This window comes from Peromyscus californicus, unplaced genomic scaffold (genome assembly GCF_007827085.1).
Source record: "Peromyscus californicus insignis strain IS unplaced genomic scaffold, ASM782708v3 Scaffold_2__1_contigs__length_46816999, whole genome shotgun sequence".
In the NCBI taxonomy this organism is placed as follows: Eukaryota; Metazoa; Chordata; class Mammalia; order Rodentia; family Cricetidae; genus Peromyscus; species Peromyscus californicus.
In genome coordinates, this window is record NW_026294540.1 from 26,512,933 (window position 1) to 26,531,345 (window position 18,413).

Genomic DNA, 18,413 nt, shown 5'->3' on the forward strand with positions numbered 1-18,413 from the left:
CCCATGGGCACAGAGGACTGCAGCATGTGGGCCATCAGACTTGATGACAGCAGGTGACCTGGCACACAGAGACCCTAAGCACAGGCTGGGGCAGAACCTGGGGCTGCTGGGCCTACCCGAGTTAATCCAGGTAGGAACCCAGTAAGGCCTGTGGGACTGCACTCAGTTTCCACCGGCCTCTAGTCCACAATAGAGAATTTAATAAAAACACTCACTGGTACAAACACCTCTACCACTAGCCCCAAGTAATAAGCCGTGTCCCTGGTCACTGCCCTGCGCAAGCTAGCAACTCCTCCAGATGGACACGATGTTGGAGTCCGTCAGAGCAGTGAGGTAGGTAAAGGCTGCATTGGCCACTACTGTGTTTACCATGGTCTTGGTCACGGGTTGGCCCAGTGCTACTGGCTGAGGCCACTTCAGGATCTGAGGGGGAAAAAGAAGGCACTAGGCTCCTGCCTACCGAGCAACAGCCCAAGGACCCCAGGAAGGGCCCGCAGGGTGCCCACCAGTACCTGTGTCGGGGCCTGCAGAGCTGTGGCCGGTGGAGGTGGCTGCTTCAGCAGGTGTTCAACATCATAGATCCACACACTGCCTTCCTCATCCCCACACAGCACGAGGTGCTTGTCTGCCAGGACAAGTTGGGGCCTAAGATGGGGCTGGGGCGGGGGTGGGAAGAGGGGGTCCCCTCCGATGGGGTGGGCGGGCTCACCTGGACAGGTGCTGAGTGAGAAGTAAGCCAAATTGGTGGATGACCACTGCAGCCGGGCCAAGACGACCACAGGCAGCACAGGCTGGCTGCTCCGGCCTGCCCAGGTCTGGCTCCAGCTCCACAGGTAGATGATGCCCTCTCCACTCCCTTTGGAGGCTGTAGGGAGAGGAGATGGGAGCCCAGGCTGGCGGTCACCACAACCTCCCTGCTCCCCAATAGGTACCTCAGCACCCCCTTACAGCGGAAGTCCCAGCCCAGGCTGTCCCAGCTGGGCTCACTCACCTACAACATCGCCATTCACAAACGCCAGCCCGTCCACTCTCTGTCCCGCCATCTCCGAGTCCTCAGAGAAGACGAAGTCCACTTCACACACCCTGCAGAACACATTACCCTTACCCATGCACAGACAGCCACGGGCTCACCCAGGAGCTGCCTGGTCCCTGGGCCAGAGAGCTTGAGCTCTGTCCTGAAGGGGAGCCACCTGCTGGGGTGTGAGTCACAGGCTTGTCTTCCAGGACTGCAGGCCAGAAGTGGCCCCCTCCACCACTTAAGGGCAGAACAGCTGTGTAAAGGGAGGGGTTCACTGGCAAGATGGCTCAGTAAGTGAATGACTGCTATGTAAGCTTGGTGCCCGGATTTAACCTCCAGAGCCCAGGTAAGGGTGGAAAGAACACCAACTCCAGGAAGTCCTCTAACCCCCACACGTACCCCACCCATACACACACAATGGCAAAAAACAAAACCTGTCTGCATAGTGAGTTCCAGGCCATCCAGGGTTACACAGTGAGACCTTGTCTCAAAAATGCTGGGTCTGGTATCATCTGGTAAGACATGGGCCTTCCATTACAGAGACATCCTGGCATCTGCCCAGAGGGCAGACTCGGGCTAGGACACATCTGGATGGAGCAGGAGACCATAAGGCATCGGGGTGGGCAGAATCTGGAGTGGAGAGGTAGCTAAGATGTGACAGACGAGCAGGCGAACCTATGTCCACAAGCAGCTGGCTGCTGCCACATCTGCTGCCCCTCTGAAAGGAGGTGTCTTGTCAGCACCCTGGGGCTATTCCTTATGCTGAGACTGGCACTTATAAAGGCTAGGGAGGCAAGTGTACTTAAGAGCTCGGGATGACGAGATGGCCCAGTGGGTAATGGTGCTTGCTGCCAAGCCTGGCGACACGAGTTCAATCCTGGGACCACACGGTGGAAGGAGAGACCCAACTCCTGCATGCTGTGATGTGTGCACTGTGACACAAGTCAGTCAGTGCAATAACCTTCATTGCACAGAAAGGAAAGAATGCTAATGGGGATGGACCTGGGGGACAGGGAGTGGCCCTGAATTTCTGTGCTTTCTGAATGGTGCACACCTTTGATGCCAGCACTGGAGACAGAGGCAAGCAGATCTCAGTTTGAGGCTAGGCTGGTCTACAGAGCAAGTTCCAGGACAGCCAGGACAACACAGGGAAACCCTGTCACTATCCCCCTGACCCCCAGCCCCCCCCCCAAAAAAAAGCTAAATAAGGACAAGATGGCTTGGGTTAGCAACACTGCACAAACCCTGTGATCAGTTGGGATACCTGGAACCCACATGAAGATGGAGATTATGCTAACTAGAGATTGCTCAGGTGAGGGGAGGCAGACCCCCCCCTTCAGGCTTCCCAGATTGCTGGCTCTGAATGAAGGGACACTTTTAATATTCAAATCCCATCTTTACTCATGGGCTTCTGAGACAGGCAGGGCAAACCAGATTCTGCTGGTACCATAGCCCACAAAACTCGGTGCCCACTGCTGGGGAGCCTCACTCAGTGCCATTTTCATCTAGGCCAAGGTGGTCCAGAGCTCTCTCCTGGCTGCACACTGCTGTCCTCCAGCAACTCCAGGCTCTGCAGAGCAGTTCTGAGAACTCCTCTATCAGTCACCAGGCTGCACCGTCAGGACTCCTTAGAAGTTACCCCTGGGGCCTTACTTGGTTTTCAGACAAGAGCTCATGTAGCCCAGACTAGCCTCCAACTCTCAGAGCTGAAGATGACCTTGAACTTCTGATGTTCTGATCCTCTCAAGAGCTAACAGGCATGCACCACTGCACCTGGTACATGGTGCTGGCAGCTTCATGCATGCCCAGCACTCTACAGACCGAGCTACAGCCCCAGCCCTCACATTGACCGCCATGCCCCGAGGGCAGGAACCCTATGCTGAGCACTCAGGGCTTTCCACATGGGCAGATGAGCCACAAAGGTTCATCATCAAAGCTGCTTCCCTAGGTACATTCTACCTTTATTCTCCACGAGCCCTGGGATATACCTCACTGTCCCTTCCTCACAGATGTGGACACCATGCTAGGGCAGGAGTCACACTGCTGAGATGCAGGACCAGGGCTCAGGCAGCTGTTTGCAATGTGGTGATTAAAGGTGAAGAGAACAGCCCCTGAACAGAGTCCCCAAGGCAGCCCAAGCAGAGGTGTGGTGTGCCCAGGGCCCACGTGAACCTGGCACACCCAAGCTTTGGGGCCGGGTTTTCTTAGGCATCCCAGGCATCATAGGCATCCTCACCTTTGCTTCTGGGGCTGGTCTAGCCGAATATCCCAACAGCTGCAGCCTCCCTCACAGCCAGCCAGCAGGAGGTCATCTGGGCAGGAGGCGACAGGGCAGAGCCGCAAAGGGGTGGAGCTGCAGCTGAGTATGAGGAGCTGGCTGCCAACGTGGGTGTGGAAAACCATGAGCTGTGGGCTACCAACATCGCCCTCAGCAGTCCGCCCCTCTCTGGGCCAGTCCACAGCCTCACCTAGCCTGGAACTTGTATTCTTGGTCGGGCACCCCAATGTCCCAGAGGATGATCCGTTTGTCGTAAGAGGCAGCTGAGGAGGGATGGGGAAAGAGGTAGCCCTGAGAAGATTCCCACCCCCTTGCAGGATGAGTCTGTGGGTTGGGTCCCTCAACTAGTGTATCAGAGGCAGGAAGGGCAGACTGTGGCTAGGACAAGAACTCATGGACCACAATCCCCACAGTCCTGCCTGAACCTAATGAGCACAGCATCATCCATCTTTGTAGCGTATCTGGGTACTTCTGCTGGGCTCATCATACCCGAGGGGCAGGATGATCTCCCCTGGTCCCAGGCAGACAAACAGAAGAGCCCAAATTGCTAGGAAACGTCAAAGCCACATAGCATGCTGAAATGGATATCCTCATTGGCCAAGAAGCTAATTCACTTCTGACCAAGGTCATCTGTGCCCAGCATCCTGTGAGTCCTGTCGCCCCCAAAAAGAGACACAGGCCACCAGGCCAGAAAGACTGATGACGAGAAAGCTCAGAGGTGAGGGTCTTACTGAAGAGGTGGGTCTCGTGGGTTGGGCTGAAGCAGAGGGTGGCAATGGCCTTCTTATGGGCCCGGATGACACTGCAGCAGAAGCCCGCTCGCACGTGGAGCAGCCGGACCATGCCCCGCAGGCCCGCAGCTGCCAGCATGTTCCAGCGCTTCTTGTGGCCTGCCTGGGTGACCACCGTCAGGGCTGTCCAGGCCACTGAGAAGAACTCCTGCCCAGGGTGGAAGGAAATGGTCGTGAGCAGGGAACGAGTGGCAGCCTGCTCACGGGGCTGGCCTGGAGCAGTGACGCACAGCTGTGGGGACTGAGGAGCTGGGGGAAGGGCACAGAGGCAGAGCACTCTTAGTGGGCCTGAGACACTGGGTTCCATCCCCACCGAAGTAATTAAATCACAGGAAACAGCTTATCCTGGACCTCCAAGCTCAGGGCTCTTGTCCCAGGACCCAACAGTCTTCAAGAAGAGGGCCCTGGCACTCACCTCGCCTGGTACCTTGTATTTATGGAGTACGATGCCCGTCTGGCAGTCTATCACACAAACAGCCTCTCCACCACATGTGGCCACAGTCTGGGAAGTGGCCCCTGAGTGCCCTGTTTTATAGTATCAGCCACATAAACATCTTTTCTGTAAGTTTTCCCCTATAGTCCCTCTTCCTAGCCTCCAGGACACTTATTATTATTATTATTATTTGCGTTACAGGGGAGAGAACCAGGACCTCACGTGATAGGCAAGCACTGTACCACTATACTACATGCATGGCCTTTTTACCTTAAAAAAAAAAAAGTGGTTATGTACCTGTTTCATATGGGGGTATGTGCACGTAAGTGCAGGTGCCCACAAAGGCCGGAAGAGGGCATCAAATTCCCTGGAGCTGGTGTTCCTGGCAGTTGTGAGCAGCCCATGGCAGATGCTAGGAACCAAACTTCAGTCTTCTACAAGAGCAGCAAGCACTCTTAGCCAGGGAGCGTCTCTCTAGCCCTTTTTTTTTTCCGAGACAGGGTTTCTCTGCATAGCTTTGGCTGTCCTGGAACTTGCTCTGTACACCAAGCTGGCCTTGAACTCACAAAGACCCTCCTGCCTCTGTCTCCAGAATGCTGGGATTAAAGGCATGCGCCTACCGCCTACTTTCAGCCCTTTCTTTCTACCCAAGACCAATCTCATTGAATTTCCCAGGTATCTTTTCATCTCTGGCTGCCACTGAGCACTGAGCACTGAGGAGCAGCACTGTGTGACCCGAGCCCCCCACCGCCCCTCCCACCGCCCCTCCCTCGGGCCCAGCACGCACCCTCCTCCCGGGCTGGCTCGAAGGCGCAGCACCACAGCTGGGTCTCCAGGTCCTTAGGGCTGTTGTTTCTGCTGTGACACTGCAGGAAGTGCAGGGGCTCCAGGTGCAAGGCAGCCTGTGGGGGCAGAGGTGGTCACAGCTGCCCCGGGGCCGGCTTCCTCGGGCACTCTCCCCCTGCCACGTGGGGAGCTTACCTGGCCTCCATCCAAGTCCACAGGTCTGCTCTCTGTCTGAGCCGGTGGGGAGGAACACACTCGCTTGGTGGAAGGGAGGTCTAGTGGGAAATTATCTGGCCGTTTTGAGGCCACCTTTCTGGCCTGTGGAAAGTAGGGACTTGTGTCCGTGCCCCAGGGGCTTCCTCCCTTGGCTACAGGCTGAACTACACCCTCAAAAATATGGAAAGCGGGCTGGAGAGATGGCTCAGAGGTTAAGAGCACTGACTGTTCTTCCAGAGGTCCTGAGTTCAATTCCCAGCAACCACATGGTGGCTCACAACCATCTGTAATGAGATCTGGTGCCCTCTTCTGGCCTGCAGCCACATATGCTGTATACATAATAAATAAATAAATCTTTAAAAAAAAATATGGAAAGCAAGAACTGAGCCACTGTCATTGGGGAACTTGGCCTGTGTTAGGGCTGGACACTTGAAATGTTCTCCAAGGACCCAAAGGTTAAAAAGCTGCGTCACCAGCCTATGGGGCTACTCAGGAGTACAGTGTAGGTGGAGGGACGTAGGTCACTGGGAGGCATCCCTTTGAAAGGGACATTGGCTGCCGTGAGATGCAGACATCCTTGCTGTGTGAACTCACAACATGGACAGCCTTGGAGCCAAGCAACTATGGACTGAGCCCATAAACAAACTGCCCCTTCCTTCTTGTAAGCTGACTGCTTCCAGTATGCTGCTACAGCAAGGGAAGGCTGATGCAGACACCTGGGCATCACCTGAGTTCACGTAGAAGACCCTCTGTGTTCTAGCTCACAAAGGCCCGGGGCCCTCACAGCCGTGTGCAAACACACTCACCCTGAGCTTGGAGACAGTTGCAGCCTGTGGAGGCTCCTTTGGCACATTGGCTTCCTGTACCTCGGCCCCACCTGAGGCCACCAGTTTCTCGGCGATCATCCGCACCTGGATGGGGCCAGGCCTTCAGCTGAGCACAGTCTCAGTGCCCCTAGCCTCTCCCCTGACACCTGGTCACAGGGAGCCGGTGCCTCTCAGAGGAGGAAAAGAGCCTCCCTGGCACAAGGACTACCATTCCCTGACCCATCTCACTCCCCACTGTCCCCCAATCCATCAGAGCCAGAGACTTCTCCAGGACAACCGAGAGCCAGGGAAGCCACCAACCCCCAGCACACTGTCCCCTCGCCAGTGACATACCCGCCACTGGGTGAACTCGCTGAGAGACTCAGGGCCATAATGCACATCCCTGATGGCAGACCTCACGAAGTCAGCTTGGAATTTGTCAGCTTCCTCTTCAGGGCTCACGGTGGCCATGAACTTCTCCCAGTGAGCTGTGACCTGGAATAAGGGGGACCAGATCCAGGCCGGCCCTGCCTGGGTCTCCTGGCCATACACGGCACCTCCACCCTATCTCCTTCTGAGCACAAGGTGTGTTGGCTATCCTAGCTTCTGGAAGCTTCTGCAGGCACAGTCTCTTACGCTCTACTAGCATAACCTAAGTCACATGAATTGAAACCAGCCTGGTTCAGCTGGGCAGAGTGGGAGTCCCAACACTTGGGAGGCGGGGGCAGAAGAGTCCTAGGCCATCTGGGCTATGCAGCAAGACCCTGTCTTAAAAAACCAGCTCACTGCAAAGTTCTAGCCTCCCTGCTGTGCACCTCGGAGACAGGGCCTCCAAACATAGGAAGCGACAGATCCAAACTCAACACACCAGACTTGAGGCTGTCAGGGTAAGACCTCTGTTACACACCCCCGAAAATCCACTTCTGTCCCCCCTCAATACCCTGCGGACGTGACCAAGGACCCCCCTTCCATCCACTTCCCACTGTCCTCACCCTGTTGGTCAGCTCCCGATTTAGGTTTTCCACCTGTGAGCAGGTGGAGGCCGCATCCTTGCCATTGACCTTGCGTAGCTTGGGCAGGAGAAAGGAGACTTTCAGGTTGTCGTTGACCTAAAGGATGGAGGAATAGGTGAAAACCAGGAGTAGTGCCCCATGCCTGTATTCCCAATATTCAGGGTGAGTATGGGAGGATGTTGCAAGTTTGATGCCAGCCTGGGATACACAGAGGTGGAGACTGGTCTGGGATACAAAGCAAAACTTTGTCTCAGACTAGCAAAACAACAAAAACCCAAACAGAGTGAGTTCATAGCCCAGATGAGAGACTGATTTCATGGCTGCACAAAGTCGTGAGTTTGATCCCCAGTACTACATAAACCAGGCCTGGTGGAGCATGGCCAAAACTCAGGAAGTCAGAGGCAGGAGAATCAGAAGCTCAAGGCTATCCTTGGCTACACAGTTAGTTTGAAACCAGCCTGGGCTACATGAGACCCCATCTCAAACAAAACAAAACCCAAAAGAAATAGCGAAGCCTGAGTCTGCCCCATGGAGCTGGCCGGACCTCCCTCTCACCGTCAGGAAGGGGTTGCCTTCCAGGCTGAGCTCCTCGAGGTCCGGAAACTGGTGCAAGGCAGTGACGTCCCCCAGCTGGTTGTTGGCGCAGCGAAGGATGCGCAGATGTGACAGGCCCAGGTTGGCAGGCAGCGTCTCCAGCAGGTTGTTGGAGAGGTCCAGTTCCTTCAGCTGCTTCAGGCGCCCCAGGAGACTGGGGTCCAAGTGCTCTGACTGCAGCTCCAGCCCTGAGAGACTGTGGGGAGGGGGGCAGAGATCAAGAAAGCTCAGGAGGCTGGCCAGACCCTTTCACTAACCCCCATCTGCCCCAGAGGGGTTTGCACCCAGCTCTTCTTATGGTGAAGAGTAAGCGTGGGCTTACCTTTAGACTTGGCTAGCCTGGAACTCACCACGTAGAGTAGGCTGGCCTCAAAACTCAAGAGATCCAATCAATCCACAGCTCACTGTGCAGGCCAGGAAAGCCTTGAACTTACTCTCCTGCCTCTTATCTCCAAGTGTTGGGATGACAGGCGTGTGCCACCACTCGGGAGCAGTTCAGGTGGTGACAGGGATGGAACCCTATGGAGACTCCGGCTTTGTGCATGTCGGACAAGCACCTTACGAACTGAACTACATCTGCAGCTCTAGCCTCCCCCATTTTTAAAATTACATTTTTATTTATTATAGTGTGTCTGTGCATGTGTGGCGTGTATGGTGTGTGTGTATGGATGGCCACAGTCCAAGGTGTGGGTGAGAAGGTCGGATCTAGGGAACTGGTTCTCTCCTTCAACCGTCTGGGTCCAAGAGATTGAACTCAGGCATGGTGACAGGCACCATTACCTGAGGGGTCATTTCTCTGGCCCGACTTCCCTCCTTTGAAGAATCTTTTGTTAGTGGGCATGGTAGTGCACACCTTTAATCCCAGCACTTGGGAGGCAGAGGCAGATGGATGGCTGTGAGTTTGAGGCCAGCCTGGTTTACAAAGCGAGTTCCAGGACAACCAGGGCTGTTACACAGAGGGACCCTGTCTCGAAAAACCAAAAAAAAATGTCTTTTTGAGACAGGGTCCTGTAGCTCTGGCTAGTTTCCAACGCCCGACGTTTGTCTTGCGACGGGTCCTCGAGTGCTAGATCTCCTAACGACTTTAGAACCCAAGGCCTCCAAGTTCCCTCTTGAATGCTTTTCCTCGTTCCTGCAGGCTCCTTCCGTGCTCCCCGGGCTTCCTCAACATCCCAGTGAGTGCTCTACAGTCTTTCCGCCCTCCGCAGGGCTAAGGGAGCCCGACCCAGGTCCACCTGACTCCTGCCCGTATCTCCCGCATCTCCGTTAGGCGCGAGATACACAGGCTCCACCGGCGCCCGAATCCCCGCTAACAGAGTCACCTGGACAGGCGGGGATGGGGAGGGGTCTGAGCCATGGACCCCGCCCACCAGGCGACCCGGGAAGGGAAAGGACCCCGCAGGACCCCGCGCCCGGGATCCGCTTCAACCCCGCCAGCTCTTACTCCAGACTCCGGATCTTCCCCAGACTGTTGGTCTTGGGTCGCCCGCGTTGAAAGAGCAGCCGCTGAGTGAGGGGAGCCATGGGTGTCCGAGGGTTCAGCCGAACCCGCGCCTCCACGAAGTCCGGTCACTAACGCCCGCCCGCAGCCGCGGAGCCCAGGAGATGGCGCACAGCAAACCCTTTTAGAGTCCGTGGCGACCGGAAGGAAGCACAACGCCTGCCGCGCGCCCGGCCTCCTGCCTCTGCGTGCCGGGACTACAACTCCCAGCGGCCCCCGTGCCTCGCGCCTGCGCTCTGGCTGCTTCGAAGGTGCTATGGCGGCTACCGCGGCCGCGGCTGCGGCGGCTGAAACCACTCATTTGCAGGTTTGCGGCTGCAAGGGCATCCGGACCTGTCTTATTTGCGAGAGACAGCGCCACGGGTCCCCGCCTTGGCAGCTCTCCCTTCAGGTACGAGATGGAAAAAGAGTCAAACCCAGAAAATCTATCCATCTTAAATGGGAAACTGAGGCCCAAGCTTGCCTGTGAAACGGGCGGGGATCAGAGCGTCGCGGTAGGGGAGTTTCATGGAGCGCTCGTAGCTTTGTTATTCACAGTAATCTAGAGGCGGACGGTTCCTAAGTGCCATCTGAAAAATGAATGGTTGAACGAGGAGGTGCTGTTGCAGGTCGGGATTCCTGCATTTGAAATGCAAAGAGGCGGGAGACTCAGAAGTTTGTAGCCAATCTCGGCCACTCAGCAAGTTTGAGGAGTGGTCTTCGAAGTAGGGAAGCCGCTATGACACATCACCTCTGTGACTTTAAGTGGGGAGTGGCGACAAACTTGGACTTAATACTTGGGGTGGGTATGTTCTGGGTTTGGGGTTTTTCTTTGGTTGGTTGGTTTTTCGAGACAGGGTTTCTCTGTGTAGCCCTGGCTGTCCTGGAACTCACTCTGTAGACCAGGCTGGCCTGGAACTCACAGAGATCCGCCTGCCTCTGCCTCCAGAGTGCTGGGATCAAAGGCGTGTGCCACCACTGCCCGGCCCTGAAGGGTTTTAAAAGAACTCCTTTAAATTCAAGTTTTAGAAGGATCCTTGAACAAGGAAGCTGGAAAGCCAGTGGGGGAGTCTCTCTGTTGGTGCTAACATGCCCAACATCTTGTGAAAAAGGTGTGGAATGCCTCATGAATAGACTGATCACATGATCCAACATTTACCTGGTTTATATGCAAAAGAAAGTTTTTTGTTTTAGTTTCTTTCTTTGGTTAGAGGTCCAGGTGCCCTCCACCCTGTTTCCAAATGCTAAGATTACCGGCAGGTGTCACCATGTCTGGCTCATAGCAGTATTCACAGCAACCAAAGGGTGGACACTACCTAAGTGGGGTTTTTTTGTTTGTTTGTTTTCTGTTGTTTTTTGTTTGTTTGTTTGTTTTGTTTTGTTTTTCTTCAAGACAGTGTTCCACTGTGTAGTTTTGGTGCCTATCCTGGATCTTGCTCTGTAGACCAGGCTGGCCTCGAACTCACAGAGATCCACCTGGCTCTGCCTCCCAAGTGCTAGAATTAAAGGAGTGTGCCACCATGACCGCCAGGCCCAAGTGTTTACTAACTGGTGACTTGAAGAATGGGCAGTGTGGTGCTGGCCTGTTGTGATCTCAGAACCGGGGAGCTGGCAGCTAGAAGCCGGAGACTTGGGAGTTCAAAGATAACCGCAGCTACATAGCAAGTTTAAAACCAGACTAAGCTAAGTAGGACCGTGTCTCAAAGGAAAGACAGACACACAATAAACTGATGAATGAATTAAAAAAAAAAAAAGGGATATCTATACAGTAGGTTATTTTATAACATTACAAAGGAAGGAAATTCTGACATAATTACACATGGATTAACCTTGAGGATATGATGCTAAATGAAAGAAGCTAATCACTGGCTGGGGGTGTGGCTCAGTGGTGGAGTGCTTACCTAGAATCCCCCAGTGAGGGGCTGGGGTGTGGCTCAGTGGTAGAGCCCCTGCCTAGGATCCCCCAGTGAGGGGCTGGGGTGTGGCTCAGTGGTAGAGCACCTGCCTAGAATCCCCCAGTGAGGGGCTGGGGTGTGGCTCAGTGATAGAGCACCTGCCTAGAATTCCCCCAGTGAGGGGCTGGGGTGTGGCTCAGTGGTAGAGCTCCTGCCTAGAATCTCCCAGTGAGGGGCTGGTGGTGTGGCTCAGTGGTAGGATTCCAGACATCTCTCCAGGTGGCTTCATTCCCAACAAGAGCGTTGGCACCCGAGGTCAGAAGATCCTGGTGGCCTAAGGCATGTGTGGGTATTGTGGCTCTTTGGTGGTTCCAGATGCTTCTGTTTTGGGTATGTGTGCACAGGTATATGTGTACAACACATGGAGGCCAGAGAACCACCTCAACACCCAACTCGTTTTTTTTAATAATTTATTTTATTTTATGTGCATCAGTGTTTTGTCTGAACGCATGCCCGTGTAAAGGTGTCAAATCCCCTGGAACTGGAGTTACAAACGGTTGTGAGCCACCATGTAGGTGCTGGGCATTGAACCTGGGTCCTCTGGAAGAGCAGCCAGTGCTCTTAACCGCTGAGCCATCTCTCCAGCCCCCCCAACTTGTTTTTTGAGACAGGGTCTCTGACTAGCCTAGAACTTGCCAAGTAGTCCAGGCTAGCTTGTCTTTGATCTCATCTCTGCCTCCCCCACCCCTCTGGGATTGCAAGCGTGCATGACCACACCTAGCTTTTTTCACGTGGGTTTCGGGGGAATCAAACTCGGGTCCTTGTGCTTGCAAAGTAAGCCCTTCACGCCCTGACCCATCACACCATCCCGTCTCTGTCTTTTACAGAAAAAATACTGTTTCCGTTACTGCCCGGACACAGGCTGGGCCATGGGGCCCAAGGACTCTGACTTGGAGGGTTGGGCCTTCCCCTTCCCGGGAGTGACATTGATAACGGACTTTGTGACCCCGGAGGAAGAGGCTGAGATGGTGCGTCTGATGGACAGTGACCCTTGGAAGCTCTCTCAGTCCGGGCGAAGGAAACAGGTATGGTGGCCTTAGCCGGACCCAGGGGACAGTCCCTTTGCCAGGGGCCCCTGGCTATCTCGTAGCCACACCCTAGGGATCTTTCGTTGTTCGTGTGTTAAATGTTCTTTTAATAAAAAACCCAGAGCCAGATGTTGGGGTGAAAGCTGAAAGATCAGGGAAGCAGAGCAGCCACAGCCACCACCTATCACCTCACCAACTCCACGAATCCTCTGACTGAAAGCCTCTGAGTCCTCACCCGAAAGGGTCTCCGCTGAACCGCCTTAGTTCCTGTGTCCTTATATACCTTTCTCCGCCCTGCGTCACTTCCTGGGATTAAAGGCGTGTGCCACCACTGCCTGGCTGTTTGCAGTGTGGCCTTGAACTCACAGAGATCCGGAGGGATCTCTGCCTCCCGAGTGATAGGATTAAGGGTGTGTGCCACCACGGTCTGGCCTCTATGTCTAATGTAGTGGCTGGCTCTGTCCTCTGATCCCTAGGTAAGCTTTATTGGAGTACACAATATATCACCACAGTCTTTGGTAGGGAATGGGTGGCCAGTCACGGGGGCGTGGGCTTCCTCATCCAGCAGGGCCGCCACCGTCCCCACAGCTGTCTCCTTGGCTGGGAGATGATGGTAAGTTCTAGACAGGGATCTCCATCCCGCATGGCTACCCCCAGCCACCACCTGTCTCCTCGCATCCCTGATCCCCTCACCCTTCTGTGTCAGGGCTCCTGATAGGCCCTTAGGGGCCGGGTACCCCTCCTCCTGTTCCTCCCCTTCCTCACTAGCTCCCCCTCACCCAACTTCCACAATTGAGTCAGTTCCTCAAGCAGCTTCGGAGGCACCCTGCACCCTTCGTTCCTGACATCGGAGTGTTTGGTTAGAGCGCCGGAGATGGCAGCCGCCTGGAGGGCCCTTCAAGTTTCTCCCTGTGCTGGTCCAGGTGCCCACTCTGCCCCCGACCCTCAGGACAGACTGTACGGCTTCCTTCCGTGGGGACCTTGAACCGAACCTGTCCCTTCTCCCTCCAAGAGGCCCCTCCCCCAATACGGTCCCCTAGAGCCCAAGCTGTTCCTAAACTTGCTGTGTAGGTGAACTTCTGATCCCCCTGCCTCCACTTCACAATGCTGGGATTGTAGGCACTGCTACACTGGCTTTTTTTTTTTTTTCTCTGTCCTTCAAGACCAGGTCTCACTCTGTAGCCCAGCTGGCCTTGAACTCTAGACAGTTTTCCTACCTGAACTTCTGAGGTGCTGGAATTACATGCACCCACCAGCCACACCCTGGTTGTGGTTGGCATTTCTTTTCTCTTTTCCAGTTTTTCAAGACAGGGTTTCTCTGTGTAACTTTGGAACCTCTCCTGGAACTCCCTCTAGAGACGAGGCTGGCCTCGAACTCAGAGATCCGCCTGCCTCTGCCTCCTGAGTGCTGGGATTAAAGGCGTGTGCCACCACCGCCTTGCTATGGTTGGTATTTCTTTTCTTTTCTTTTCTTTTTTTTTTGGTTTTTCGAGACAGGGTTTCTCTGCTGTTTGGTACCTGTCCTGGATCTCACTCTGTAGACCAGGCTGGCCTCGAACTCACAGAGATCTGCCTGCCTCCGCCTCCCGAGTGCTGGGATTAAAGGCGTGCGCCACCACCATCTGGCAGCAGTTGACATTTCTTTTTTTTTTTTTTTTTTTTTTTTCGTTTTTCGAGACAGGGTTTCTCTGTGTAGCTTTGCGCCTTTCCTGGGACTCGCTTGGTAGCCCAGGCTGGCCTCGAACTCACAGAGATCCACCTGGCTCTGCCTCCCGAGTGCTGGGATTAAAGGCGTGCGCCACCACCGCCCGGCCAGCAGTTGACATTTCTTAAGCTGAGCCCCTTCTCCGTTCCTTCCTGTCTCCACTCCAGGACTATGGCCCAAAAGTCAATTTTCGGAAGCAGAAGCTAAAGATGGCGAGCTTCCAGGGTCTCCCCAGCTTCAGCCAGAAGGTGGTCCAGAGAATGGGCCTCTACCCGGGGCTGGAGGACTTCCGGCCTGTGGAACAGTGTAATCTGGACTACAGCCCAGAGCGGGGTTCGGCCATCGACCCCCACCTGGATGACGCCTGGCTGTGGGGCCAGCGGCTGGTGAGCCTCAACCTCCTGTCGGCCACTGTGGTGTCCATGTCCCGGGAGGCCCCCGGCAGCCTGCTGCTCAGCTCGGCCCCCTCCATCGGACCGGATGCTTTGGAAGGCAGGTCTGTCCCCTGCCAGGAGGTGGAAGTGGCCATCTCGGTACCCTGCCGCTCCCTGCTGGTGCTCACAGGAGCCGCGCGGCACCAGTGGACACACGCCATCCACCGCAGACACATCCAGGCCCGTCGGGTCTGCGCCACCTTCAGAGAGCTGTCCAGTGAGTTCCTGCCTGGAGGGAAGCAGCAGGAACTGGGGCAGGAGCTGCTGCAGGCCGCACTCTCCTTCCAGGGAAGGCCCGTGTGAGCACATCCCTGGGCACAAGAGCTGGCGCTGGCCTGGCTGGAAACATGGCTCCAGCACGACCATCGGGGGAGCGAGCCCTGAGGTCTCTCCACAACTCATTAGATTCATTGGTTGCCTGTCCTGGATCTCCTCTGTAGACCAGGCTTAGCCTCGAACTCAGAGACATCTGCCTGCCTCTGCCTCCCAAGTGCTGGGATTAAAGGCGTGTGCCACCACTGTCCGGCCTAGACTGGCCTTGAGCTCCCTATATAGCCAAGGATGACTTTGAACTCCTGATCCTCATGCCTCTACCTCCTGAATGCTGGGATTTGGCTCAGGTTTCTTTTTTAGGTACTGGGATGGAACCCAGGGCTTCCTGCTTGCTAAGCAAGTGCTCGGCCAACTACCGACTCTTTTGGGGTTTTTGAGACAAGGTCTCATGTGGACCAGATGGCCCTGGAACTCACGATGCAGCCTGGCTTTGAACTCGCCATCCATCCTCCTTCCTCAGCCTCTCAAGTACTGGGATGACAGCCCAGTGACTAGGTTTTCTGAGGAGCCATGTGACCCCTGATGCCATGAACATTACATACCCTGCCCAGAGCTGGTTCTAACGGACCTGGATCTTGGCTGCTCTTTGGGTTATTCAGTTTGTCATAGTTTGGAGGGATTCAGTCTTTAAAAAGCCTTGGTATTTGGGAGAAGCACGATGGCTGAGTGGGTAAAGGCGCTTGCCACCAAGCCTGGCCGCCTGCTTGAGTCTTTGGAATCTCCATGGTGGAGGGAGGGAGCCGACTCCTGCAGGTTGTCCTCTGACCTCCACATACGCATTACCTCTCCGATAAAATTTATAATAAAGGAGAAAAAAGAAAACCCTGATCCCGTGTGAGATGGTTTTCTCCTTTCCCCAGCTCTGTGTGAAGGGGTTGCAGTTATATGTTTTGTTTTAAGACAGGGTCTCACTGTGTAGTCCTGGCTGGTTTGGAACTTTATAGACCAGGCTGGCCATGAACTCAGAGGTTCTTCTGCCTCTGTGTAAGTGCTGGGATTAAAGGTAGGCACCATTCCACCACGCCCAACCCTTTTTCCTTTTTTTTGAGATAAACTCTCCATTTGTAGCCCAGGCTAGCCTCAAACCCTCAAATTTGACCATGCAGGTCCCAGGGATCAAACTTATTCGTTTTAATTACATTTATTTACTTACTTATTTATTTATTTATTTATTTATTTATTTATTTATTTATTTATTTATTTATAGGAGTAGGGCAATTGGGGGGGGATGCACACTTTAATCCCAGCACTTGGGAGGCAGAGACAGGCAGATCTCGGAGTTCTAAACCAGCCTGGTCTACATAGTGAGTTCCAGGACAGCCAGGGCTGAACAGAGAAACCAAAAACTAAAAACCAAAAAAAAAAAAAAAAGAAAGAAAGAAAGAAGAAGAAGAAGAAGTTGCAGAGCAGGGCACACTCTGCTCAGCCATAGAACTTCTATGGAGGAGGGAGGGCAGACGGGCCAAGGTGGATGATGGGGGTGTGTGGCTGGCCTGCATGACAGTCCTCTATCCTGAGGCTTTGGAGACAGAACACACCGTCCTGCACCCCCAGGAAAGGGTCACACTCAGCCCTGGGTTGGTTTGTTTTTATGATACCAAATTTGGGGGCATTGTACAGGTTGCCACATGTATGTGGGTACACCTGCATTAGCTGTGTGTGAGTATCTGGAGGCTAGAGGTCAACAACTCTGGTTCTTTATTACATTATTATTATTTTGGGTTTTTTGAGACAGGGTTTCCCTGTGTAGCTCTGGCTGTCTTGGAGTTCACTCTGTAGACCAGGCTGACCTTGAACTTGGAGATCCACCTGCCTCTGCCTCCCGAGCACTGGCATTAGAGGTGTGTACCACCACCATCCGGCTACATTCATTTATTTATCGTGGTGTGTGTGTATGTGGTATGCACAGGGTCAGAGGACTGTTTGAGGGAGTCAGTTTTCTCCTTTCCTTGTGTTGGTTCTGGGGCTTGAACTCGGGTCATTAACCTTGGCAGCAAAGACCTCCGCCATCTGAGCCATCCAATAGCCCTACCATTGTTCAGGTACCATGCATTTTGTTTGTAAAACAGGGTCTCTCATTTGCCTGGAACTTTCCAGGTAGGCTGAGCTGGCCGGCATGAGCACAGGAACCCGCCTGTCTCCTGGTCCCCAGCTCTGGGGTTCCACCCCCCACCCCCACCCCCGGTATCCAGCTCTGGGCTCTGGCAATTGAATGCAGGTCTTCATGCTTGTAGGCCAAGTTCTTTACTGACTGAGCTCAACTCCCAGCCTCTGTTTTAATTCTTATTTTTATTTTAGAAGTTATCATATTTTATGTGTTTTTTGCATGCATATATTGTCTCTGTACCATATGTGTGCATGACCCACAGGGCCCAGAAGAGGGCATTGGATTCCCTGGACCTGGAGTTACAGAGTTTTGTGAGCCTCCTTGTGGGTACTGGGAATCAAACCCTGGCTCCTCTGGAAGGGCAGCCAGTTCTCTTAACCACGGAGCCATCTCTTCAGTCCCAATAGCTCTGTTCTTTCTGATACCTGAGAACTAGCTGAGAGTTGGGGACTATCTAGGAAGTCTGTACCAGGGGCTAAGTCACCGGCCATGCCTGAAGAGAGCTTTGAAAAGGCCCTGTGAGAGGCAGCTTGGTTCCCTACCGATTCAGTGAGCCTAGGGCCCAACAGAGTGAACAGGCTTCCAGACTACCATGACTGCTGCCCCTGCATCCTCTGATACAGAGTATGATGAGGGGCTGGGGTGTGGCTCAGTGGTAGAGCACCTGCCTAGAATCCCCCAGTGAGGGGCTGGGGTGTGGCTCAATGGTAGAGCACCTGCCTAGAATCCCCCAGTGAGGGGCTGGGGTATGGCTGATCTATAAAAGATTGTCTTGTATGTGGTGGAGCCCTGAGGATGGAGGCTTGAATGAGTTATTACCTATGTGGCCCCTCGCATATGTAATAAAACGATTCTCCCCAGCCGTGCCTGATGCCTAGTGGCTGGCTCTATTCTCTGATCTTCAGGCAAGTTTATTAGCATACACAATGTATCACCACAGCTAACTGCCAAGTTCCCAGTCAAGTCAGACACTATGTCTCAACCAAAGATAATATCCAAGGAGGCACCTGAAGTTAACCTCTGGCTTCCACAGCAGGTATACATGCAAGCGTGCACACACACACACACACACACACACACACACACACACACACACCAAAAAGAAAAAAATCTTTCCTAGGAAGGACCTCTGTGTCTGGACAACTTCTCCAGACAGAGTGTCTTGTTGGTTGGTAATCCCTGTGGGTGACCTGGGTAGTGGCTCCAGAGCCATAGGGACCCAAGGGACCAACACCTCAGGGGCTCCTCTTCTAGAAGCCTGTGAAATCTAGCTGACCTTGTCCAGATGGGTTCTGGTGAGCTCAGCCACCCACATGGGGCCTGCCTCCCCTCCCGCTTCAGAAAGGAAGTGAGGAAAAGGTACCACTGCCAAGTACTCTCAGGGGTCCAGTTGACAGGGACCTCACTCAATGTATGCCTGGGTCCCAGCAGCCCGC

General features: G+C 54.2%; 2 protein-coding genes across 2 annotated transcripts; one reads left to right on the forward strand and one right to left on the reverse strand.

Moving 5' to 3' along the window:
* Window positions 1-178: 178 nt before the first annotated feature.
* Window positions 179-9,580, reverse strand: Lrwd1 (leucine rich repeats and WD repeat domain containing 1). Its single transcript, XM_052754015.1, has 15 exons — window positions 9,380-9,580; window positions 7,897-8,131; window positions 7,321-7,437; window positions 6,683-6,823; window positions 6,329-6,433; window positions 5,502-5,624; window positions 5,308-5,422; window positions 4,503-4,612; window positions 4,028-4,235; window positions 3,487-3,559; window positions 3,255-3,395; window positions 992-1,083; window positions 710-865; window positions 513-625; window positions 179-423 (listed from the first exon to the last, which is right to left on the reverse strand). The coding sequence occupies exons 1-15, from the start codon at window positions 9,457-9,459 to the stop codon at window positions 283-285; spliced, it is 1,950 nt and encodes a 649-aa protein (XP_052609975.1). The 5' UTR covers window positions 9,460-9,580; the 3' UTR covers window positions 179-282.
* A 99-nt stretch (window positions 9,581-9,679) lies between these two features.
* On the forward strand, window positions 9,680-18,069 carry Alkbh4 (alkB homolog 4, lysine demethylase). Its single transcript, XM_052754016.1, has 3 exons — window positions 9,680-9,827; window positions 12,198-12,395; window positions 14,271-18,069. Exons 1-3 carry the CDS (start codon window positions 9,693-9,695, stop codon window positions 14,838-14,840), a joined length of 903 nt encoding a protein of 300 aa, XP_052609976.1. The 5' UTR covers window positions 9,680-9,692; the 3' UTR covers window positions 14,841-18,069.
* The last annotated feature ends 344 nt before the right edge of the window (window positions 18,070-18,413 follow it).

Bases quoted from the DNA above. Each gene is read 5' to 3' on its own strand.
- Alkbh4 (XM_052754016.1), top strand. From the start codon at position 9,693: ATGGCGGCTACCGCGGCCGCGGCTGCGGCGGCTGAAACCACTCATTTG. The intron at 9,828-12,197 runs GTACGAGATGGA...TGTCTTTTACAG, and splicing joins CTTGGCAGCTCTCCCTTCAG to AAAAAATACTGTTTCCGTTA. The intron at 12,396-14,270 runs GTATGGTGGCCT...TCTCCACTCCAG, and splicing joins AGTCCGGGCGAAGGAAACAG to GACTATGGCCCAAAAGTCAA.
- Lrwd1 (XM_052754015.1), bottom strand. From the start codon at position 9,459: ATGGCTCCCCTCACTCAGCGGCTGCTCTTTCAACGCGGGCGACCCAAG. The intron at 4,236-4,502 runs GTGAGTGCCAGG...CACCCTGGGCAG, and splicing joins AATACAAGGTACCAGGCGAG to GAGTTCTTCTCAGTGGCCTG. The intron at 424-512 runs GTACTGGTGGGC...TTTCCCCCTCAG, and splicing joins CTCTGCAGGCCCCGACACAG to ATCCTGAAGTGGCCTCAGCC.